General features: G+C 40.3%; 1 protein-coding gene and 1 pseudogene across 1 annotated transcript in view; both read left to right on the top strand.

The window, feature by feature from the left end:
- LOC106564680 (bMERB domain-containing protein 1) overlaps window positions 1-24417 on the top strand; it is a 38859-nt gene extending 14442 nt beyond the window's left edge. The window contains exons 3-6 of the mRNA XM_082958818.1: window positions 7263-7336; window positions 21164-21278; window positions 21770-21855; window positions 23916-24417. Of these exons, the coding sequence (XP_082814944.1) occupies window positions 7263-7336; window positions 21164-21278; window positions 21770-21855; window positions 23916-24019 (379 nt within the window). The 3' untranslated portion in view covers window positions 24020-24417. The remainder of the gene's footprint in view (window positions 1-7262; window positions 7337-21163; window positions 21279-21769; window positions 21856-23915) is intronic.
- LOC145859432 (E3 ubiquitin/ISG15 ligase TRIM25-like) lies at window positions 16115-20785 on the top strand (annotated as a pseudogene).
- Window positions 24418-26645: the final 2228 nt, after the last annotated feature.

Here is a 26645-nt window from a genome sequence, read left to right as displayed (position 1 = left end):
AAAAAAACATCAGAAACTTTGAACATCCCACGGAGCACCATTAAATCCATTATTAAAAAATGGAAAGAATATGGCACCACAAGAAACCTGCCAAGAGAGGGCCACCCACCAAAACTCATGGTCCAGGCAAGGAGGTAATGCAAAGCTCCACAGCGGAGATTGGAGTATCTATCCATAGGACCACTTTAAGCCATACACTCCACAGATCTGGGCTTTATGGAAGAGTGGCCAGAAAAAAAGCCATTGCTTAAATAAATAAGTAAACACGTTTGGTGTTCCCCAAAAGGCATGTGGGAGACTCCCCAAACATATGGAAGAAGGTACTCTGGTCAGATGAGACTAAAATGTAGCTTTTTGGCCATCAAGGAAAACACTATGTCTGGCACAAACCCAACACCTCTCATCACCCCGAGAACACCATCCCCACAGTGAAGCATGGTGGTGGCAGCATCATGCAGTGGGGATGTTTTTCCATCGGCAGGGACTGGGAAACTGATCAGAATTGAAGGAATGATGGATGGCGCTAAATACAGGGACATTCTTGATGGAAACCTGTTTCAGTCTTCCAGAGATTTGAGACTGGGATGGAGATTCACCTTCCAGCAGGACAATGACCCGAAGCATACTTCTAAAGCAACACTTGAGTGATTTAAGGGGAAACATTTAAATGTCTTGGAATGGCCTAGTCAAGGCCCAGACCTCAATCCAATTGAGAATCTGTGGTATGACTTAAAGATTGCTGTACACCAGCAGGAACCCATCCAATTTGAAGGAGCTGGAGCAGTTTTGCCTTGAAGAATGGGCAAAAATCCCAGTGGCTAGATGTGCCAAGCTTATAGAGACATATCCCAAGAGACTTGCAGCTGTAATTGCTGCAAAAGGTGGCTCTACAAAGTATTGACTTTGGGGGGGGGGGGGGGTGTGACTAGTTATGCACGCTCAAGTTTTCAGTTTATTTGGCTTATTTTTTGTTTGTTTCACATTAAAAAAACATTTTGCATCCTCAAAATGGTAGGCATGTTGTGTAAATGAAATTATACAAACCCCCCCAAAATCTATTTTAATTCCAGGTTGTAAGGCAACAAAATAGGAAAAATGCCAAGAGGGGTGAATACTTTCGCAGGCCACTGTACAGTTTTTAAATTCCTCATCAATCCATGGATCCTTAACAGTTCTAACAGTAATTTTCTTAACAGGTACATTTTTATCAATAATTGGAAGAAGCAATTTCATAAATTCCTCACATTTTAAGCCCAGCTTTTGGAACTTTGGCTTTCCTGGTTATAGCCACTATATTGTGATCACTGCATCCAATGGGTTTGGATACAGCTTTAGAACAAAGTTCTACAGTATTAGTAAAAATGTGGTCAATACATGTGGATGATCTTGTTCCTGTAGTGTTTGTAAACAACCTGGTAGGTTGATTAATAACCTGAACCATTTACAGACACTGGTTACAGTGAGACGCTTCCTGTCGAGCGGACAGTTTGATGAAAACCAGTCAATATTCAGGTCTCCAAGGAAGTATTTCTCTATGTTTACATCACATACACTATCAAGCATTTCACACAAATGATTTAGAAAGTAAGTGTTAGCACTTGGTGGCCTATAGCAACAACCCAAAATAATAAGCTTTAGATGAGGCAGGTGAACCTGCACTCACAGCACTTCAGTGACACTTGACATGAGATCTTCTTGACATGAGATCTTCTCTAAGCATTACAACTTCAACTGTATATATCAGCTACCCAATATATATATATATATATAAAACAACACCTCCCCCATGAGCATTTCTGTCTATTCTATAGATGTTATATCCTTGTATTGCTATTGCTGTATCATCAAAATAATTATTTAAGTGAGTTTCAGAAATGGCTAATATCGGAATGTTATCAATTGATTGATTTCCTGGTAGAAATGTGGCAAGGTAGCTTCTCAGAGCTTCTCAGAGATAGACACAATATGGAAAATAACAAACAAAGCAAGAGAACAAAAAATAAAACATTCAGCAGTCCATTAACCAGTTGGTGTGTGTAAGTGTGTGTGTGTGTCCTGCGGGGTTGAAGCTACGAACCCATAGACTTGGCTCTCTCATCCCTTCTAGGCTTTTGGGTCAGGGTTAAGCTCAACACAGGGACACATCTGTGTGTGCGTGAATGCATGCTCACAGTTATGTACACTGTTAGAAGAGACAGGGTACAATAGAAAGGAATGAAAGGAGGAATCCAGGAATGTCTATACCCAGGCATGATTATACTGCATATTTACTGGTGCTACACCATCATCATAACCCTATAGAATGCACTATAGTGACATCTCCTCCCTTCCTTACTGTGACACAAAGACAGGGAATGAGCTGTGATTCATTTAGAGCCAAGACTTTGATACACAGTAATCTAATCAGACTAGGCTTTAATTAGTATGACTGAGCATATAAAGTGCAAGTAGTTAGTATAATGATCCCTGTATGTTGCCAATTCAGGAATATGAGTAGCATCTTATATCCGTGATCAAATCAAGTTTATAGAAAACCCATTCAACACACCACTCATAACAATGATAACAAAGATAAGAAGCAAAGCTGCTTCAACAATTTCATTATAATTGAATAGAATGGAGTATAATATGTTTAAGTAGAATACTGTGGTTTCCCTCAGGCCATACATCATCTGTATTCTGCACCTTGCCCACCGCAGGTCCCTATTCATCCCGTCTGACAGGTAGAAAGGTAGTGGAGGCAGAGAGGTGAGGCTCTCAGTTAGCTGACAGTGATGGATGTCTGTAGGCTCAGCTACCCAACTCAGCCCTTCCTTTAACACAATACATTTCAAGCTTAATTGCCTCCACCATATACATTCCTCCTACAGATAACCATTAACTTCTGGTGTAGACCCTAGACTGTAGCACTCAATATTTCAATCGGATACGTGATAATTAACACTATTTCAAGTTTAGGAGTCAGAACCCAGAATCCATCACCAGAGGGCTACAGTTGTCTTACAGACAGGGGGAACCATAAGAACAGTGCCCTGCCATTCTCTTTATTGTCTTAGATAAAGAATAGAGTAGCATGGGTTCAAACTATAAACTCTAAAAGTCAAGGTTCAGCTTCATCTAGGCAACCTGTAAACCAACAATTAACTATTTACTGTATTTAACATTTACATTTACATTTTAGTCATTTAGCAGACGCTCTTATCCAGAGCGACTTACAAATTGGTGCATTCACCTATAATATCCAGTGGAACAACCACTTTACAATAGTGCATCTAAATCTTTTAAGGGGGGGGTTAGAAGGATTACTTTATCCTATCCCAGGTATTCCTTGAAGAGGTGGGGTTTCAGGTGTCTCCGGAAGGTGGTGATTGACTCCGCTGTCCTGGCGTCGTTTAACATAACAATAAATAATATATGCCGTTCTTATAAAAATAAGAAGTGATGCAGTCAGTCTCTCCTCAGCTCATCTTTATAACCAATCCAAAGCAATTTACAACAGTGAGTGAATGCATAAACCTTAGGGCAGTATCCCTCTCAGCTGTCGGGAAAAACAACTTACCCTATAATCTTCCCTATTGATAATGCTACGAAACTGACCCTCTCCCTCAGTAGCTAGTGATGTCCCTTCTTACTGATGTCATTAGGCTGACCTCTCACTCAGTAGCTAGTGAGGTCACTAGGCTGGGTACTGGGACCTCGAAAATCTCTGACTTCCGACATCAGTGCGTTCAAGACAACCAGGAACTCTGAAAAAAACGAGATCCGACTTGGATCCATCTTTCTTGAACTCCCACTTTCCGGCCTGAAGATCACGGACGTTATGATTTGACCTTGTTTTTTTCAGCGTTCCCAGTTGTCTTGAAAGCACCATTACTCAGTAGCTAGTGCTGTCCCTTCTTAATGATGGCACTGGGCTGACCCCTCACTCAGTAGCCATGTCCACAACATTCTAATTATAACACTGCCACTGAGCCCTGAACAATGATGTAGCTTACTAATGATGATACTGTAGCTGACCCTCTCACTCAGCAGTGATGTTCTGCTCTATCTACACTACAGAATGAATAATGTTCTGCTCTACAGTATGTCACTACACTGACCTATGAGTCATCACTGATGTTCCTCAGAAGGGAAATGTGTCATGTGGCAGGAGACTAGAACTAACCCATGGTCTGATGTCTCATCCTCCTAGTCATGGATGATGTACCCTGTCTGTTTGACACCACTCTCCAGCATCTAGAGCCGCCTTTCTTAAAGTATGGCTCACGACCCAGTGGACCTGTTAAAGGTGGGTCGCGACGTGTCAGTGTACATTTATAATTGTTTCATTAATTACTGGAATTGATTTGGCCAAGTGCATCTGCGCTATCTGTTCAGTGCGCTTTCCGCTTAAGCAGCGGCCTCTGCTCAGTTTGGCTGCTGCGCGAGTGTGAGAGGGAGATGCCCGTGTGCTTTGCGGTTTACCGGATCTTTTTTCTGCAGTTCTGCCTGTCGTTCAGGCAGCAGATGATCCGCTGTCAGCCACTGACTTGTCATTCGCACTCGCCATCACTCACCGTTGTCATCAAACGGACTCATGCTAGCCACAAGGTCTGACAGCTCAATTGTCATGAAACGAATATACAGCGATGAGTTTCTCTCTCTGTCATACAAACTTATAACGAGGAGCGCCCACAATGTGTTTTGTGTGTGGAAGTGCTTAGTAATGAGACTCGCATAACGAACAAATTAACAAAACGACACGTCCTGACCAAACATCCACAGCATGATGGTAAACACTAGCGGTTCTGGGGGGGCAGGGGGGCCAGTGCCCCTGTGACAACAATTTTGGACCCCCTTGTGGCCCCCCTAAATGTGGAGTATGAAATCATTTTTACATAACTACATTTTGCTATCGTTCTTTTTTTACATCCATTATTAGACAGTGCCAACGATGATGATTATGAACATGGTCTTTTGCCTGCTAATGCCTGCAATGCAGTTAAGAAAACGATTTGACAACAATAACATCTAATGTAACTGGCCCCTCTAACAGTACAACTGGCCCCAGCTTGGCCCCCCCCAGTTGAAATGGACTAGAACCGCCACTGATGGTAAACCCAGGGAGTTCTTTCAGAACAGGGCAGAATCCTGCAGGAAACAGTGCTTCGACAGTGGAAAAGTAAGTCAGCTAGCAAGGCATTGTTGTCATTTTATAACAGGTAAGCAGTAATAAGCCGTAATAAGGGAGTACTAACTAACGTTAACTCTCATAGTAGTAGATGTGAGTTTCTCTTTCAAACAATCCCCTGGCCTTGCACACAGCTAATAGCTAACATTCGCCAAAGCTAGCTAGCTACTGATAGTGCAACCCTAAGTAACAGTACAGATGAAGATTAAAAATGATCAGGCCTACTGTACATTTTACTGTAGAAATGATTGTTGAAAACTAGTCTAGGTTGGAATTGTTGCTGTTAAAATACAATGATAATTGTTATTCTTAACTGGAATAAACTGATTGAAGAAAGATGCTTTTTGAGGCAAACACACTCACACAGTTTGGTCTCCTGCCTGACTGAGAAAGCAGTAGATGTTCTGGTCCAGTTTGGCACCACATACCTATGCGAGTCAGGGTTCTCAACTCTTTAAAAAATGTAAAAACAAGTACAGAAACACACTCAATGCTGAGCATGACCTTAGGGTTACACTGTCAAAAACTGAGCCCAGAATAGAGACTTGTTGAAAACTTCAACCAGCCACACACCTCTCATTAGGACTGTGTGTGTGTGTGTGTGTGTGTGTGTGTGTGTGTGTGTGTGTGTGTGTGTGTGTGTGTGTGTGTGTGTGTGTGTGTGTGTGTGTGTGTGTGTGTGTGTGTGTGTGTGTGTGTGTGTGTGTGTGTGTGTGTGTGTGTGTGTTTGTTTTCTGGTCTACACCTGTGTGATGTGATCAATCAGTTTATTCCAGTTCAGAATGAAAATAATTTATTGTATTTTAACAGCAACTCTTCCAATCTAGACAGATATGTACGAGTGTTTTTAATGGGGAAAAATAAACTTGAATTGCAATTTATATGGGTATTTCATTTTATTTAATTGTCATTTGTTTTTGTCTGTATTGCATTTGTTTTAGGCATAAGGGCAATGAAATGTACCGATATTTACGTATAGTTGCATGTTTTCCTAAACTTGGGTCCCAGGAAAACACAGAATTTCTAATTTGGGTCCCAGGCTGAAAAAGTTTAACCACATGGAGCAGAGCGCCTAGTCCTACTCCCTGTATTGCACTGTATTGCAATGCTTGGAAGGTGTTACATGGAGGGAGGGAGCGAATCCTTTCCTCATTCATTGGAGAAGAGAGGTTTTGGCACAGGCACTGTGTAAGGTTCTGGGTGTAGCTGGTGCAGAGGAGTCAGGCGCAGGACAGCAGAGATGAGTAACACAATGAACTTTACTCAAAATGTCCAAATACATGAAGTAATACCAAGCCCACAAACATCGGACCGAACTTACAATAAAACAATCACTCACAAAAACCATGGGGAAAACAGGGTTAAATAATGAACATGTAATTGGGGAATTGAAACCAGGTGTGTAAAACAAAGACAAAACAAATGGAAAATGAAAAGTGGATTGGCGATGGCTAGAAGGCCGGTGACGTCGAACGCCGCCCGAACAAGAAGAGGGACCGACTTCGGCGGAAGTCGTGACACACTGTATGGAAGCCCGGTACTGTTTTTTATAATTGGATCTTGTTTTTAGCCTTTGATGACACAGTTCAGAATCTGAAATATCTAATAAGTCAGGCATTCTGTTTAAAGCTGTTGCCCACCGCAGGTCCCTGTTCATCCTGTCTGACAGATAGAAAGGTAGAGGAGGTGAGGCTCTCTGTTAGCTGACAGTAATGGGTGTCTGTAGGCTCTGTGATGCCGTGATACTGGGTTAACGGTATCAAAAAATGTATACACTCACTATTGTAAGTCGCTCTGGATAAGAGCTTCTGCTAAATTACAAAAAAAATTAAGAAAATACATGCAAACTTAGATTGGACCATTTGCTGAATAGCCTAGTGGTTAGCGCGTTGGACTAGTAACTGAAAGGTTGCAAGATCGAATCTCCGAGCTGACAAGGTAAAAAATCTGTCATTCTGCCCGTGACCCACTGTTCCTAGGCCATCATTGAAAAGAATAATTTGTTCTTAACTGACTTGCCTAGTTAAATAAAAGGTTAAATAAATTCTGAATAATGCAGGGTTTTTAAATAATTCAATGTTTATGTCTTTAGGATGGATGACATTCAGCTGTGTAAGGAAATCACTCGCCTCAAGAAGGAGCTCCAGAAACTAGTGTCCGTACCAGGTATAATCCATGTTTACATTGTGTGCCCAACTATTATTTATTTATTATTATTATTTATTTTTTTATATTGTTTTCTTCGCTTTAGTTAGGGCAATGAGTATGAGATTAGTGTTTTGGATGGAGAGGTCAACTACTGAGAGGTCTTGAACTGCAGACTAAGGTGCAATGGATTGTAGAGGGTTAAATTCTAGACATACTCTAAAACTTGCTGTCAATGGCAGTAAAGATTGCCTCTGATTGGACAGACAATCTCTTCCTGACATATGTCCAACACCACAACCTCTACAGGTTCAGAGTACACAGAATCAGGAAGTGGCGTTGTGTCATAAGCATAAACACTTCTCGACAAACCATACCTATCTTTCATAGTCAGCTGGGACCATGTAGGGCCTTTCTCACGCAGGGTAAATTAATTTGTGCTTACTGAAACTGACATTGTCTTTGTATCCTGTGATATGTAAATTGTTGTGGATTTTCTGATTTCAGATTTTTCATGGGTTGTAAGTGCTGTAAAATAATTGGTAACACTTTACTGTAGGTGTTCTTAGGCATGCATTCATAAAGCCTTATAACAGTTATATTAAGGCCAGAGGGGGCTGTTCTTATGCACGACGCAACGTGTGGTATATTGGCCACATATCGCAAACCCCAGAGGTGCCTTATCGCTATTATAAACTGGTTACCAACATAATTAGAGCAGTAAAAATACATGTTTTGTCATACCCAAGGTATACGGTCTGATATACCATGGCTTTCAGCCAATCATCATTCAGGGCTCGAACCACCCAGTTTATAATGTCTGATATACCACAGCTCTACCCAGTTTATAAAACACATTATAACATTTGTCATAAGCTGTCATAAGTAGTTTTAATGAATCATGATTCACTGCATGAGATGTTATAAAACCAGTTATAATTGGTTTTAAAAATGACTGTTCATCCTGTTATATATTGAGTTTGTTCTACCACTGATTTCACCCCTGTTGACAGTGTATATACTGTATTTCGTTAGAGTATTCCATTTTAATAGGGAAACATTGTTTAAAGAATGGTTTTAGTTTGATCACTTCTGTCATAATAATGGTCCCGTGTGGCTCAGTTGGTAGAGCATGGTGTTTGCAACGCCAGGGTTGTGGGTTCGATTCCCATGGGGGACCAGTACAAAAAAAATAAAAAAATGTATGAAATGTATGCATTCACTACTGTAAGTCGCTCTGGATAAGAGCGTCTGCTAAATGACTAAAATGTAAATATACAGTATCTCTTCACAGGACTCTGCTGTGCTGAAGCATAATTTGTATTATTATATACAAATTATACGGCTATTACATTTTGTGCATGGTGAAGGGACTACTGACCTCACTTAATAATTATTTGGTCAAACTTTACTGTAAGTAGAGTTACTGTAAGTACTTCCTTATGCATGCATACACAAAGCCTTTATAACTTTTGTCATAAGTTGTCAAAAAGTTGTAATTAGTTGAGTCACTGCATGAGCTGTTATAAAACTGATTATAATGGGTTTTAAAAATGACTGTTCATCCTGTTATCATGTGCTCTGTCAACGGTTAATAACAACTACTATTTTACAGTCTGCATGACAACTTATGTCATATGTTATTACATGCTGCATAAGAGTATACATACCAGATGTTTTAACAGGGTGTAATGTCATTTACTCCTTTCTGTGTCACATTATTACATTGAATGGAATGATGGTTGTCATAACCATGTCATATGCCCGTATAGAGTGTGCACAGACACCTTAAGTAAAGTGACATTCATTTGAGGTGTTATAAAAGTTATGAATCTGCTTATACCATGTGATGAGTTGAGAGTATCACAAAATGTTACCATTCAAAGGATCTCCAAGAAATATGGACAAATGGGAGCACAGATTAAAAAACTTACTAAAATTAAGATTAAAAATTTACTTTAACAAAAATGACACATTATGTCAACAACTTGCCAAGAAAACACACATGTTAAAACCAAATAGAATTTTACAACAAAAATTAACGTTGATGGGGCACATTTTTACATTTACATAATTTAGCAGACACTCTTATACAGAGTGACTTACAGTAGGGAGTGCATTCATTTCATACTTTTTTTTAATCCAGCCCCTGGGCCCAGATTCACAAAACCTTCTTAAGAAGAAATGTCTACTTAACTGCCATTTTTCCTTATCTATAGACTGATGAAGAAAGTTAAGCAACGTTTCTTTTCCTCAAAAAGGTTCTTGGAAATGTTATTGCGTTATTTATAATGTTTCTCCTTAAACCAAAGGTTAGCTAAACCCTTGTCTTAAACTCAGGGCAGTGAGAAAAGAAGCTAATGATAGCAGTATTTATTATTTTCAACTCAAGAACAGGTTTTAGAACAGTAATCTCAGTATGTAATATACTAACATGATTGCCATTGCTAGCTTGCTAGTTAGTTTGCTAGGTAGAGGAGTATTTCCTTACTTTGCAGAACATCACACAATATATTATTTCACATACTTTCACATATCCAATGAAATGTTATTGAGAGCTCTTGTGCCAGCGAATCATATCACTGAAATTGGAAGAAGGATGGGGATTAACATAAAATAGAAGAGAAGAGATGTCGGCTCTTCGTGGCAAACCTAGCTAGTTATAGCAAATAACATGGATAATAATAAGGCTAGTTAGCTTGAGTTAAATGACGTGTATTAAGGTAAAAAATATATATTTTTTTATTTTAAGGATCGGACCCTTTTTTTCAATTTTCGCCTAAAATTACATACCAAAATCTGAGTGTAGCTCAGGATCTGAAGCAAGGATATTCATATTCTTGATACCATTTGAAAGGAAACACATGGAAGTTTGTGAAATTAATGTAGGAGAATGTAACACATTAGATCTGGTAAAAGATAATACAAACAAAAAAAACTTTTCAATTTTTTTTATCCATCATCTTGAAATGCAAGAGAAAGGCCATAATATAATATTGCTGTTTAGGCATAATTTAGACGTGTGTGTAAAGTTTCAGATTGATCCAGTGAAGCATTGCAATACTGCACAATATTTTGTATCAAGTCTGCCCAAATGTGCCGAATTGGTCAATTGATACATTTTCAAGTACATAACTATAGAGAACATACAAAAATGATATGGTAACATAAAATGTAAGTTTACACACTCCCAGGAATGTCATACATGATGGATCATTAGCTTATACAGTCATGGGCAAAGGTTTTGAGAATGACACAAATTTTAATTTTCACAAAGTCTGCTGCCTCAGTTTGTATGATGGCAATTTGCATATACTCCGGAATGTTATGAAGAGTGATCAGATGAATTGCAATTAATTGCAAAGTCCCTCTTTGCCATGCAAATGAACTGAATCCCCCAAAAACATTTCTACTGCATTTCAGCCCTGCCACAAAAGAACCAGCTGACATCATGTCAGTGATTCTCTTGTTACCACAGGTGTGAGTGTTGACGAGGACAAGGCTGGAGATCACTCTGTCATGCTGACTGAGTTCGAATAACAGACTGGAAGCTTCAAAAGGAGGGTGGTGCTTGGAATCATTGTTCTTCCTCTGTCAACCATGGTTACCTGCAAGGAAACACGTGCCGTCATCATAGCTTTGCACAAAAGGGCTTCACAGGCAAGGATATTGCTGCCAGTAAGATTGCACCTAAATCAACCATTTATCGGATCATCAAGAACTTCAAGGAGAGCGGTTCAATTGTTGTGAAGAAGGCTTCAGGTCACCCAAGAAAGTCCAGCAAGCGCCAGGACCGTCTCCTAAATTTGATTCAGCTGCGGGATCGGGGCACCACCAGTACAGAGCTTGCTCAGGAATGGCAGCAGGCAGGTGTGAGTGCATCTGCACGCACAGTGAGTTGAAGACTTTTGGAGGATGGCCTGGTGTCAAGAATGGCAGCAAGAAGCCACTTCTCTCCGGGAAAAACATCAGGGACAGACTGATATTCTGCAAAAGGTACAGGGATTGGACTGCTGAGGACTGGGGTAAAGTCATTTCTCTGATGAATCCCCTTTCCGATTGTTTGGGGCATCCGGAAAAAAAGCTTGTCCAGAGAAGACAAGGTGAGTGCTACCATCAGACCTGTGTCATGCCAACAGTAAAGCATCCTGAGACCATTCATGTGTGGGGTTGCTTCTTAGCCAAGGGAGTGGGCTCACCCACAATTTTGCCTAAGAACACAGCCATGAATAAAGAATGGTACCAACACATCCTCCGAGAGCAACTTCTCCCAACCATCCAGGAACAGTTTGGTGACGAACAATGCCTTTTCCAGCATGATGGAGCACCTTGCCATAAGGCAAAAGTGATAACTAAGTGGCTCGGGGAACAAAACATCGATATTTTGGGTCCATGGCCAGGAAACTCCCCAGACCTTAATCCCATTGAGAACTTGTGGTCAATCCTCAAGAGGCGGGTGGACAAACAAAAACCCATAAATTCTGACAAACTCCAAGCATTGATTATCCAAGAATGGGCTGCCATCAGTCAGGAGGTGGCCCAGAAGTTATTTGACAGCATGCCAGGGCGGATTGCAGAGGTCTTGAAAAAGAAGGGTCAACACTGCAAATATTGGCTCTTTGCATCAACTTCATGTAATTGTCAATATAAGCCTTTGACACTTATGAAATGCTTGTAATTATACTTCTGTATTCCATAGTAACATCTGACAAAAATATCTAAAGACACTGAAGTAGCAAACTTTGTGGAAATTAATATTTGTGTCATTCTCAAAACTTTTGGCCACAACTGTACACTAACTTTCACACATCTAGATGTCCGGGCAGGGTGGGTGTGGAGCCAGAGACAGCAGGGGTTCAAACTGTAGAATCCAGTTCCTACATTTGAATATAAAAATGTATTTTATCAAACAAACCTATGCTACATTTTATCTCTAGAACCCTCAGGATGACAAATCAGAGCAAGATTACTGAATGTAAGTACATTATTTACCTTCAGAGGTTTTTTGTTGTTGTGCACTCTCCTCAAACAATAGCATGGTATTTTTTCACTGTAATAGCTACTGTAAATTGGACATTGCAGTTAGATTAACAAGAATTTAAGCTTTCTGCCCATATAAGAAAGTTTGCTGTTACTTACAACATCATGCTAATCACATCAGCGCATGTTAGCTCAACCGACCCGGTATAGGGACACCGATCCCGTAAAGGTAATTGCATTTAAAGTGTAAATGAAAGAGGAAGTTAATGTGAAATGTGCTTAATTCCACCTGTAGCTAGTGAAGTTAGCTAGATAGCCATCGGTGGGCCAATGAAATGTTGCAATTGTATCATCAACTAGCTACTTTTACCTGATTTAACTATCATTTTTTCATAATATACCTGTCATTGTTACTGTAGCTTGCACATGCAACTTCCTTTTTTTCACAGCTGTCACAAATCCTGTTGTGCCGCAGCAACATTGATTTTGTTGTCGGTTTCTTTTCAACATTTTTGTGTTTTCTTGGCAAGTTGTTAGTGTTATAACGTGTCCTTTTTTAAATAAATTCAAATCATAAGTACATCTGTGCTCCCATTTTCCCATGTTTCTTGGAGATCCTTTGAATGGAAAGGTTTTGTCATATTCTCAAATCATCCTGTTGTGTAAGCACATTCATAGCTATTTTATAACTCCTCAAATTATTGTCACTTTACTTAAGGTGTCTGTGCACATTCTATAAGGGCATATGACATGGTTATGACAACCATCATTCCGTTCAATGTAATAATGTGACACAAAGGTTGGTAAATTACATAACACCCTATTATAACATCTGGTATGTAGACTCTTATGCAGTGGTGTAAAGTACTTAAGTAAAATACTTGAAAGCACTACTTAAGTCATTTTTTGGGGGTGTCTGTACTTTACTATTTATATTTTTGACTACTTTTACTTTTACTTCACTACATTCCTCAAGAAAATTATGTACTTTTTACTCCATACATTTTCCCTTACTCCCAAAAGTACTTGTTACATTTTTAATGCTTAGCAGGGCAGGAAAATTGTCTAATTCACCAAGAGACCATCCCTGGTCATCCCTACTTACTGCCTTTGATCTGACGGATTCACTAAACACATGCTTCGTTTGTAAATGATGTCTTAGTGTTGGAGCGTGCCACTGGCTAGCCGTACATTTAAAAATATATGAAAATGATGCCTTCTGGATTGCTTAATATAAGGAATTTGACATTTGAAATGATTTAGACTTTTACTTTTGATACTTAAGTATATTTTAACAATTACATTTACTTTTGATACTTAAGTATATTTTAAACAAAATAGTTTTAGACTTTTACTCAAGTAATATTTTACTGGGTGACTTTCACTTTTGCTTGAGTCATTTTCTATTATTAAGGTATCTTTACTTTTACTCAAGTATGACAATTGGGTACTTTTTCCACCACTGCTCTTATGTAGCATGTAATAACATATGACATAAGTTGTCATTCAGACTGTGTAGTAACAGTTGTTATTACATTAGAGCATATGAAAACAGGATGAACAGTCATTTTTAACAACCATTATAACTGGTTTGATAACATCTCATGCCATGACTCATAACAAATGCCAACTACTTTTGACAGCTTATGACAAACATTATATGATACATAGATTTTATAAAGGCGGTCAGTAGTCCCTTCACCATGCACGAAATGTAATAGCTGTATAATTTGTACATAATTATAAAAATGATGCTTCAGCACAGCAGAGTCCTGTGAATAGATACTGTATACATTATCATTATAGAAGTGATCAAACTAAAACCACCATTTAAACAATGTTTCCCTATTAACATGGAATACTCAAGTGAAACATATCCACTTTCAACGGGTTAAATTGGTGTTAATTTCATCAGCAATAAGTATGAAGAAAAATACTCAACAAACAATTGCTCCTGACTAAAACTATGATGATAACGAGACAACATTCCCTGGGGAAAAAAACGATAACTATAACAAATTACTTTTCATTTTAGTCAAAGAAATAGTGACGAGACAAGAATTTGATATGCGTACCGCGGCGCAAGACAGAGTAGAGCGAGTAAACATTATTGTTTCTAGTTGCGAGACATGGCTTCGCATCAGTTCAAAATATTGACGAGTGACTGAAGTGACCCCCTGGGAACTGTGTGGGAGAGCCGGTCAGATCAGCCCAATTTGACGAATATCTGTTGAATTTCTGTTGAATCAAATCAAATTGTATTAGTCAGATGCGCCGAATACAACAGGTGTAGACCTTACAGTGAAATGCTTACTTACGAGCCCCTAATCAACAATGCAGTTTAAAATACGGAGAAGAATGAGAAATAAAACGAACAAGTAATTAAAGAGCAGCAGTAAAATAACAATAGCGTGACTATATACAGGGGGTACCGGTACAGAGTCAATGTGCGGGGGCACCGGTTAGTTGAGGTAATATGTACATGTAGGATGAGTTATTAAAGTGACAATGCATAGATGATAACAGAGAGTAGCAACAGTGTAAAAGAGAGGGTGAGGCAATTGAAAATAGTCTGGGTAGCCATTTGATTAGGTGATCAGGAGTCTTATTGAGGGTAGAAGCTGTTTAGAAGCCTCTTGGACCTAGACATGGCGTTGTCTGTTGAATGTCCGAATATGTGAATATATAACCAACTTTACCTTGGTTGCAAGGTCAGGTGCCAGGACACTTGACTTGTAATTAACCTCAACTAGAAACAATGTTTACTCTTTCCTCTCTCTCTTTCTTTCATGTAGGTTATTTTTGCTTTGATCACATCAGACGCTTTATTTTCCCATGAGCGCTGTTATTCATCCGTCAGTGTTGCTGCTCTCGCACCGTGGACTGCTAATGAGTGTTGAGGTTGCATTTTTCCTATGGGAAAAACGAGTGTTATTTGTTGAATAGTAGGGGAAAACTAATGCTATTTCAATATTAGGATTAAAGTAAAACTTCTGTCCTTTTTGGAAAGCATAAATTCTCCCCTTTTCAAGAAACCACTGTTATTTACCCTCCTTGGTGGTTATGATGGGGAGAAAATCAGAGCTTTAAATTGTTTAACCTTTAGCCATGGCTTTATGGCCTATATAGTTAATTATGCTGCCATTGGTTATAATCTGCCACAATATCAATGTTGCCAGCTAAGGTAGGAGGGTATAGTAGGCCTAGTTGGACAAGGCTATTGGAATGTGCACAATGGAAGTTAGAGGTAGCCTAAATATTCATTATTTAATATGGGAAAAATGCACAGACTATTATGTGACTAAAATGGCTGTGATTAAAACTAGACAAAAATTGTCCAGAGTTTTAGTTGATTGATAATAACTAAAACTAACAAAGGACGAAATGGCTAAAATGTGACCAAGACTAAAAGGTATTTTAAGACTTTAACTAAACTACATCCAAAAGGAACGCTGCTCCTATCACCATATGACAGAACTGGATATCCAGAGCTTTTTGACTCATCTAATAGAATATATGTCTGATTTTGATGCTTACATCATCATGAAAATGCCCCTGAATGCAAATAGTGCTTTGGATGGAGAGGTCAACTACTCTGAGGTCTTGAACTGCAGACTAAGGTGCAGTGGAGTGTAGATAGTTAAATGGCAGGCATACTGTAAAAATGGCACTAAATGGCAATGAAGATTGTCTGTCCAATCAGAGGTGATCTCTTCCTGTTCTCTGTCCAACACCACACCCTCTACAGGTTAAGAGTACTCACAGAACCAGGATGTGGCATTGTGTCATAAGCACAAACATTTCTCGAGAAACGATACCTATCTTTCATACTCTGCTGCTCAGTCTGTTAGTCGGGGCAGCAAAATGGCAACAGCCAGGGACTCGATCAGTTGTTCGATCTGTCTGGATCTACTAAAGGACCCAGTGACTACTTCATGTGGACACAGCTACTGTATGGGCTGTATTGATGGCATCTGGGATCAGGATGACCACAAGGGTTTCTACAGTTGCCTCCTGTGTATGGAAATATTTATCCAAAGGCCTGTTCTGAAGAAAAACACTCTGTTGTCTGACTGAGTGGAGAACCTGAAAACAGGACTCCAACCTGCTCCTCCATCTCACTGTTATGCTGAACCTGGAGATGTGGAGTGTGATTTTTGCTCTGGGAGAAAACTCAAAGCTGTCAAGTCCTGTCTGGTGTGTCTGGCCTCTTACTGTGAGACTCACCTCAAGCCTCACTATGGATCTCCTACCTTTAAGAAGCACTAGTTGGTTCCAGCCACCACACAGCTACAGGAGAAAATCTGCTCTCATCATGATAAACTACTAGAGGTTTACTGCCGCTCAGATCAGCAGTTTATCTGTTATCAGTGTTTGTTAGATGAACATAAAGGCCATGAAACAGTATCATTTGCAGCAGAAAAGATTGCGAAACAGAGGGAGTTGGGGAAGAAATACCAGCAGAGAATCCATGGGATAAAGAAGGAGAAGAATAATGTAAGAAAGACTATGAAGTCACTCAAGCGCTCTACACAGTGTGCGATGAAGAACAGTGAAAGTATCTTTACTAGCATGATCTGCTCCATTGAGAAAAAGGTGGTGAAGAAGTGAGGTGAAGAAGCTGATCATAGCCCGGGAGAGGGCTAAAGGGATTCATGTTGAAGAGCGATTGGCGGTACTGGAGCAGGAGGTGGCTGAGCTGAGGAGGAGAGATACTGAGCTGGAGGAAACTGAGGATCACATCCATTTTCTCCAGACTGTCCAGTCTCTCTGTGTCACTCCTGAATCTGAAGCCTTACCTAGCGTTGTCGACCGACATGTCTCCTTTGAAGATGTGAAGAAATCAGCCTCCGGACTAAAAGAACGACTGGAGGATGTATTAGAGAAGGAAATGGCCAAGATATCTGGAAATGTTCATCTTACGTTGGATCCCAACACAGCACATAACCAACTGTATCTGTCGGTGGGGAACAGGAATGTGAAATGGGACTAGTGTCAGTTGTTGGAATATCCTGACCATCCACACAGATTTACCTTCTACCCCCAGGTGCTGTGTAGGGAGGGTCTGTCTGAAGCCTGCTACTGGGAGGTAAACTGGGATGGGGATGGGTCAGTTTGTATAGCCATCTCATATAAAGGACCACAAGGAAGGAACTCTGTCCTTCTATGGCGTCTCTGACACAATGACCCTCCTCCATAGAGTCCAGACCATATTCACTCAGCCCCTTTATCCTGGGTTTGGGTTTAGGCCTGATAATTGGATTTGCAACGAAGCAGATTTGGAGATACTGGCATTCACACAGATATGAACTTTGATAATAACATAGACCTGCTTCAAGCAATTGCATCTTGTGATCTGGAAGTATTATCTAACAAAAATTGTTTATCCATCTATTTCTCTTGTCTAATTGTATCCACTGCATGTGTGACCTTTCTGACTCTGGGTAAATTCATTTGAAACTGATGTTGTCTTTGTATCCTGTGATTTGTGTAAATTGTTGTGGATCTTCTGATTTCTGATTTTTCATGGGTTGTTGTGCTGTAAAATAATTATTAAGTAGTCCCTTCACCAAGAACAAAACGTAACAGCTGTATAATTTGTAAATAATTATTACAATGATGCTTCAGCAAAACAGAGTCATGTGTTAATATCAACTTGAGGGAGAGATACTATCATAGAATTAGGAATTAGAGTACTAGAATAGACATGAACTTTGTTATCAGCCATTTTGGTCAGGGAGTTGGTCAACCATGGTTTGCCAGTGCTGTGATAAGATATCAGCTTAATTCACTAACAGGTACTTTAGAAAATCGATTCTGTTACTTTTTTACTTGTTATTCTTGTTCAATATTTCCATTCTGGGATAGTTGTTCACTGAATTGCTAGCACTAGTTGCTCGCGCTGCCACATTGGCTACAATGTAAACAGACGTAGCTAGCTAACATAAAAGCTAGCTTTGTCGACACTGCAGTTTCCCGTTTAGGTTAGAGGTCACGTCAAAGTACATTTTCTATGGATTTTAAGTGCTCGGCGTTCTCCCATACTAGACAGTATGCTGTCTCAGGTGTTCTTGGAAGATCACCCTAGAAACAACGGGAGAACGCCGAACGTAAATGCGCATTTTGGAACACAACCACTGTGTAAAATAAAGATATTTAAGAGTTTCTCTGCACAGTAGCCTATGTTTGTTAGCTAGCCAGTTTTAGAGGAACGATTCCATAAAGGTAGCCAATTAACTGCCAATATGGCAACATTCCATTCAAACAATGCAGTCAATCCACAGCCATGCACTGGCTCATATCAGTTGATGATAGGACTTATCAGTACTTGTTGTAAATGCAACAAGTATTGATATTGTATCATATAAAAGCTCACAGCTTTCCAAGAAAACAAAAATGGAGACATTTATGATCTGTTTACATGTATTTTAGAGGCTATTTATACAGAAAATAGGTATAAAATCCATATAAACTCCATTTATTTTTATCCTGAAAAACTCCCCAGTCCTTAATGATTACAAGCATACTGTCACGGTTGTCATCGGTGAAGGAAGACCAAAACGCAGCAGGTATGTGCAGGCTCATCTTGATGTTTATTTGCTTTCAAAATGAACGTACAAAAATAACAAACCACGAACGATCAACAAAAACAGTCTGGTAAGGCACAAGGCGAAACACAGAACAATCTCCCACAAAATACAAGACAAACACACCCAACTAATATAGGACTTCCAATCAAAGGCAACACCAAACAGCTGCCTTCAATTGGAAGTCCAACCCCAATTAACTCAACATAGAACCAGACACACTAGACTAAACATAGAAATACCTAAACATAAACCAAAACCCGGAAATACTAAATCAAACACCCTTTTAACAAACACACCACCCCGAACCACATAAAACGAATACCCTCTGCCACGTCCTGACCAAACTACAATACTAATTAACCCTTATACTGGCCAGGACGTGACACATACCCATTAGGGTTGGTCAATATTTGGGAAGATGGTATGCTACTCCAAATATCGCGATATCCGATCTAATCGCTTTGGGCCGTTAATGACTAAATCATTCCAGACTGTGCAATTGTTGTACTTATTAACAATATTATTGTCACATTCTCATGAATGAATCCTCATGTGGCGAAAAAATAAGGCATAGTTCATTCATTTAGACTTAATTTTCAACATATTGATACAGCTTAACTGATAAAACTGCACAGTTTTGATTAGAGTATTGTCTTGCACATCACGATATATCATCAATGTCAAATATCACGATATAATACTCTGAGATGACGGAGCTGATCAGAGCCCGAGAGAGGGCGAAAGGAATTCTGGCTGAAGAGCAATTGGAGCAACTGAAGCAGGAGGTGGCTGAGCTGAGGAGGAGAGATACTGAGCTGGAGGAAACTGAAGATCACATCCATTTCCTCCAGAATGTCGAGTGTCTCTGTGTCCCTCCTGGATCTGAAGCCTTAACCAGCATCCCTGTCAACCAACATGTCTCCTTTGAGGATGTAAAGAAATCAGTCTCCGGACTAAAACAACGACTGGAGGATGTGCTGGAGGAGGAAATTTCCCATATATCTGGATATGATCAGCTCACAATATATCTTAACACAACAAACTGTATCTGTTTGTGGGGAACAGAGATGTGACATGGAGATGTGACAATATCCTAACCATCCAGACCGATTTACCTTCTACCCCCAGGTGCTGTGTAAGGAGGGTCTGTCTGGAGCCTGCTACTGGGAGGTAAACTGGGACATGGATGGGGTGGTCTCATATAAAGGGATCGGCAGAAAAGACTGAGACTTTGTTTGGGAAGAATGATCTCATCCTGCTGTTTAATCTGCTCTCGCTACGGATGCTCTTTCTACCACGATGATAAACAGACTGATATCCCTGTCCCCTGCTCTTCCAGAGAAGGAGTGTACCTGGACCACAAGGCAGGAATTCTATCTTTCTACAGTGTCTCTATAACCCTCCTCCGTAGAATCCAGACCACATTCACTCAGCCCCTCTATCCTGGGTTTGGAGTTGATTTAGTGGGTTCTGTGAAGATAATGCCATTACACATGTGAACTTTGATGAGAATGTAAGCAGAAAATTGCATCTGGTGATCTGTTTCTTTTGTCAAAATGTATACACTGCATGTGGGACCTAAAATCATTTGTGCTTCATAAAACGTATGTTGTCTTTGTATGATGTGTAAATTGTTGTGGATTTTCTGGTTTCTGATTTTGCATGGGTTGTGAGTGCTGTAACATAATGATTAAGGGCTGAATTCAATCCCTATCGCTGAAGTTCAGCGCTCTAGCGCAATTTAAAGGTAACGGTAATTTCCTATTGAGCCAACATATGCAGCGCTTACCGTGAATGCAGTCTCGTCTAACACGGGAACATTACCTTTAAATTTCTATCACCCTGTAGCGCAGCTCTTCAGCACTACAGATTAAATCCAGTCCTAAGTGAGATCATTAAATTCTTCACCAAGCACAGCAGAGTCATGTGTTATATCAACGTGAGGAATCAGACACTGTGTAATCATACATTATCATGACCAAAGTGATCAAACTCAATCCACCCTGTAAGAAATGTTTCCCTAAAAATGAAATACATAAATATATGTATATATCTCCATTGTCAACAGTGGTTAATTTGGTGGGAGAACAAACTCCTATCACCTTAAGATGGGTTAGGGGTTAGGGGTTAAAGTTAGGGGTCTTGACATCTAATAAATATCTGATTTTATTGGTCAAATCATCGTGAAAAAGACCCTGAATGTGGCAGCAGTTTGAAATCCACCACTGACAAAATCCCACTTTAACCCCTGATCATCATAACATATTTTCTGTTACAGACAATGACAAGTCCAATGAGGACAGACAGAAAGAGGAGGATCTTCTCCAGCAGATTCACAAGCTGGTGGAGACCAGAGATTTCCTTGTTGACGATGTGGAGTTTGAGAGGCTAAGGCAAGTGTGAACGACTGGGGTTCGAAACCAGGTGTCATGCTCACCAGAACACTTTTAGCCCTCTGAGCTAAAGCTTAGGCATTACCTTGGGGTGCCAATGTACAGTAAGTCGTCAGGTCTCAGACCAGGTCATCACAGGAGCGTGGTTCTGAACCACCTATGTTACAGAACTCTGATACATCTGTCTTGTCCCCCCCCCCCCCCCCCCTTATTGGTATGGTCTCCAATGACATCCTGTCAGAAATACAAGCCTTCAACTCAGTTACATACAAACCACAGGGAACATCTCCGTTCTCAGATTTTCTTACTGTTGAAATAAAACCTCTGTGTTTTAGTCTAGGGGACAGTGTGCTGTGAAACCCTAGATCCCACTGTACATGCACAAGTTTGTTAGGGTAAATGGATATGGAGTCTGAGTCATCGCTAGTAGGAACAGACAAAAATGTAGAGTTTGAAATTCCACTCATCCATCTTTCTCTCCTACTCTACAGGGAAAGGGAGGAGGACAAAGAAATGGCTGATTTCCTCCAGTCTAGGTTCCCCAGAAACTCCAAGAAGAAAGGTGTGTGTAGTAATAGTGCGTCATAGTGAGTGTTATTATTTTCCATTCAAATGCTCAATTGTATGTCTCAACGTTTTCAGGTATTCGCTTTGATACAGTAATAGTCAGTGACCTTGATTTGATGGCGATTTCTTTGGACAGTTATGCGCCTCTTTCTTGTTCAATTCTTTCTTCACGACAGAAGCATTTATTTATGAAATTATGGATTTCACCCACAAAAATGAATACATACAGCTGAAGTCGGAAGTTTACATACACTTAGGTTGGAGTCATTAAAACTCTTTTTCAAACACTCCACACATTTCTTGTTAACAAACTATAGTTTTGGCAAGTCGGTTAGGACTTCTACTTTGTGCATGACACAAGTAATTTTTCCAACAATTGTTTACAGACAGATTATTTCACTTAAAATTCACTGTATCACAATTCCAGTGGGTCAGAAGTTTACATACACTAAGTTGACCGTGCCTTTAAACAGCTTGGAAAATTCCCGAAAATAATGTCATGGCTTTAGAAGCTTCTGATAGGCTAATTGACATAATTTGAGTCAATTGGAGGTGTACCTGTGGATGTATTTCAAGGTCTACCTTCAAACTCAGTGCCTCTTTGCTTGACATCATGGGAAAATCAAAAGAAATCAGCCAAGACCTCAGAAAATAAATTGTAGACCTCCACAAGTCTGGTTCATCCTTGGGAGCAATTTCCAAATGCCTGAAGGTACCGCGTTCATCTGTACAAACAATAGTACGCAAGTATAAACACCATGGGACCACGCAGCCGTCATACCGCTCAGGAAGGAGACGCGTTCTGTCTCCTAGAGATCAATGTACTTTGGTGCGAAAAGTGCAAATTAATCCCAGAACAACAGCAAAGGACCTTGTGAAGATGCTGGAGGAAACAGGTACAAAAATATCTATATCCACAGTCAAATGAGTCCTATATCGACATAACCTGAAAGGCCGCTCAGCAAGGAAGAAGCCACTGCTCCAAAACCGCCATATAAAAAGCCAGACTACGGTTTGCAACTGCACATGGGGACAAAGATCGTACTTTTTGGAGAAATGTCCTCTGGTCTGATGAAACAAAAATAGGCCATAATTACCATTGTTATGTTTGGAGGAAAAAGGGGGAGGCTTGCAAGCCGAAGAACACCATCCCTCGGGGGTGGTAGCATCATGTTGTGGGAGTGATTTTCTGCAGGAGGGACTGGTGCACTTCACAAAATAGATGGCATCATGAGGAAAGGAAAATGATGTGGATATATTGAAACAACATCTCAAGACATCAGTCAGGAAGTTAAAGCTTGGTCGCAAATGGGTCTTCCAAATGGACAATGACCCCAAGCTTACTTCCAAAGTTGTGGAAAAATGGCTTAAGGACAACAAAGTCAAGGTATTGGAGTGGCCATCACAAAGCCCTGACCTCCAACCTATAGAAAATGTGTTTGTAGAACTGAAAAAGCGTGTGCGAGCAAGGAGACCTACAAACCTGACTCAGTTACACCAGCTCTGTCAGGAGGAATGGGCCAAACTCACTCAACTTATTGTGGGAAGCTTGTGGAAGGCTACCCAAAACGTTTGACCCACGTTAAACAATTTAAATGCAATGCTACCAAATACTAATTGAGTGTATGTAAACTTCTGACCCACTGGAAATGTGATGAAAGAAATAAAAGCTGAAATAAATAATTCTCTGTACTATTATTGTGACATTTCACATTCTTAAAATAAAGTGGTGATCCTAACTGATCTAAGACAGGGAAGTTTTACTAGGATTAAATGTCAGGGATTGTGAAAAACTGAGTTTAAATGTATTTGGCTAAGGTGTATGTAAACTTCCGACTTCAACTATATTTGAACTGGCTCCCCACTGAGCAACATTTATTTTCATCAGCGTGTATTCACCTCATATCAGTCGTGTGTGTGCATGCATGTGTCTGCATACCCTTGTGTCTGGGTGAGTCTGAATGTGTGTGTCATTATGTCTGATCTACTACAGCATCACCAGTGCTACACCTGGTACATCCCCATATCCTCTGACTGACTCCACCTCCTCTTCCCCAGGTCAGATTCCAGCCAGACGGCTAAAGTCCAGGGCCCAGCAGACCTCGTCCCCCTTCACCAAGACGGGCCTGTCCCTGCTGAAGGAGTGCTGTGGCTTCACCTGCGCCATCATGTAGGCCGGGCCCTCAGGGGCTCTACCATGGAGCCAAAATAGAGCCCTGTTACATCACAGCTTCAGTTTTCCAACCCGAGTAACACTTGAAGTACGGACAGACAACGAGCCAGTGGAGAATGTTCAAGGATATTTTGGGGATGTCGCCAGGATGAGATTGATGGTGTTTTATCTCCCAGTCTATGTTACATCCCGTCTGGGCTGTGTGTTTCTCTCTCTCTCTCTCTCTCTCTCTCTCTCTCTCTCTCTCTCTCTCTCTCTCCTCTCTCTCTCTCTGTCTCTCTCTCTCTCTCTCTCTCTGTCTCTCTCTCTCTCTCTCTCTCTCTCTCTCTCTCTCTCTCTCTCTCTCTCTCTGTCTCTCTCTCCTCTCTCTGTCTCTCTCTCTCTCTGTCTCTCTCTCTCTCTCTGTCTCTCTCTCTCTCTCTCTCTCTCTCTCTGTCTCTCTCTCTCTCTCTCTCCTCTCTCTCTCTCTCTCTCTCTCTCTCTCTCTCTCTCTCTCTCTCTCTGTCTCTCTCTCTCTGTCTCTCTCTCTCTCTCTCTCTCTCTCTCTCTCTCTCTCTCTCTCTCTCTCTGTCTCTCTCTCTCTCTCTGTCTCTCTCTCTCTCTCTCTCTCTCTGCAATGATCTTCCATCGTCTGTATCAGACTATTCTCATTCATCATTGTCAGAGTCCCTCCCACTGCCTCTCCCCGCCTCTCAATGGTGTCACCAATGTTCTCAGAGCAGTTCATTCTGGTCATTCTCACTGGCTTTCGTACCTCTGTACCTAGAACCAGTCCCTTCATGAAGATTGGATGTATACGTAATTTGCATAAGTCAGATATTGCTATCAAATGACGTACAAAGCGCTGCTTGTCTACCAGTGACAGATGTTAAATATTGCTGCCCCAGTGTAAATGATTATTATGATACATGAGACTAAACCCAACAGTGAAGATGTACTGTATAGTATTTTCTAATTGGAACATCATACATACATCTCTTTAAGCCCTGTTTAGCCTCCCTAACTCTTTTACATTTCAAATTACTGTAGTTGCCTTTGAACAGACTTCCCACTGGCTCACTAATTCATAGTCAGCATTAATTGATGGCAGCCTAATCATGCTGCCAGGTCAACGTTAGCCAGACATGCAACTGATGGGCTAATTAATGTTTGGTGATAAGATTATGGTTTCATGATAACGTGACACTAACGTCAGAATTTAAGCAACTCACTAAAAAGAAGTCATTAGTCACTGATTTGACAACTATGTCCAATGAAGAGGCCTTTAGGAGTGACTGAACATACCGACCAACAGAGCTTAACAGATGAGTCATCGCTCGCGTCCTTTCTTGTTGTTGTTGTTATTCAATACATACACTCAAAGTATATATTCTATGGGACTGTAAAATGACTCATCCTTCCACATTGCTGACTTTACACACACTAAAGGTTAGTGTACAGTATACCAATCAGCAGAAAAGGTTTCCACCTTAACAACAGTCATTTTAAGTGGAACTGCAGCTCACTGCAGCTAACATTGTTACACTTTATTATTTACAACATGTTATTACTGACAACATGTTATTACTGACCGCAGGTTATTACTGACAACATGTTATTACTGACAGCATATTATTACTGACAACATGTTGTTACTGACAGCATGTTATTACTGACAACATGTTATTACTGACAGCATGTTATTACTGTCCGCAGGTTATTACTGACAACATGTTGTTACTGACAGCATATTATTACTGACAACATGTTGTTACTGACAGCATGTTATTACTGACAACATGTTATTACTGACAGCATGTTATTACTGTCCGCAGGTTATTACTGACAACATGTTGTTACTGACAGCATATTATTACTGACAACATGTTGTTACTGACAGCATGTTATTACTGTCCGCAGGTTATTACTGACAACATGTTATTAGACAGCATAATATTACTGACAACATGTTATTACTGACAGCATATTATTACTGACAACATGTTATTACTGACAGCATGTTATTACTGGCAACATGTTATTACTGACAGCATATTATTACTGACAACATGTTATTACTGACAGCATATTATTACTGACAACATGTTATTACTGACAGCATATTATTACTGACAACATGTTATTACTGACAACATGTTATTACCGACAGCATGTTATTACTGACAACATGTTATTACTGACAGCATATTATTACTGACAACATGTTATTACCGACAGCATGTTATTAAACTGTATAGGCCTACTGTAAACTGGCCAAATCCAGTGTCAGTAATTGTCAGTAATTACTAGGCAGTCCGTGTCAACACGGAACCACAGTTCAGTGTCAAGTCTCTCCATGGAGATGATAACTTTTCAGCCCTAGACTCCACTTGTGTCTTTCCTGTATAACACAGTGGGTACGTAATAGGGCACTTAGTAGGGCACTCCAGTGTGTGATGGTGATGACAAGGGACCAGGACGAGTTAGCCAAGCACCCAGAATTGGAGTCGTGAGTGTACACTACACACACAGGGATCAAGGACTCTTCATCGCAGAGAGCCATCGCCATAGCAACCACAGCATAGGCAGTTCGAACATACTGTATACAATGAGAAAAAACCCGCTGCATTACACACACACACGCAGGT

This window comes from Salmo salar, chromosome 12, assembly GCF_965601325.2.
Source record: "Salmo salar chromosome 12, fSalSal1, whole genome shotgun sequence".
NCBI lineage: Eukaryota > Metazoa > Chordata > Actinopteri > Salmoniformes > Salmonidae > Salmo > Salmo salar.
The sequence above is the reverse complement of the archived record's forward strand: the minus strand, read 5'-3'. Positions and strand labels throughout refer to the sequence as shown.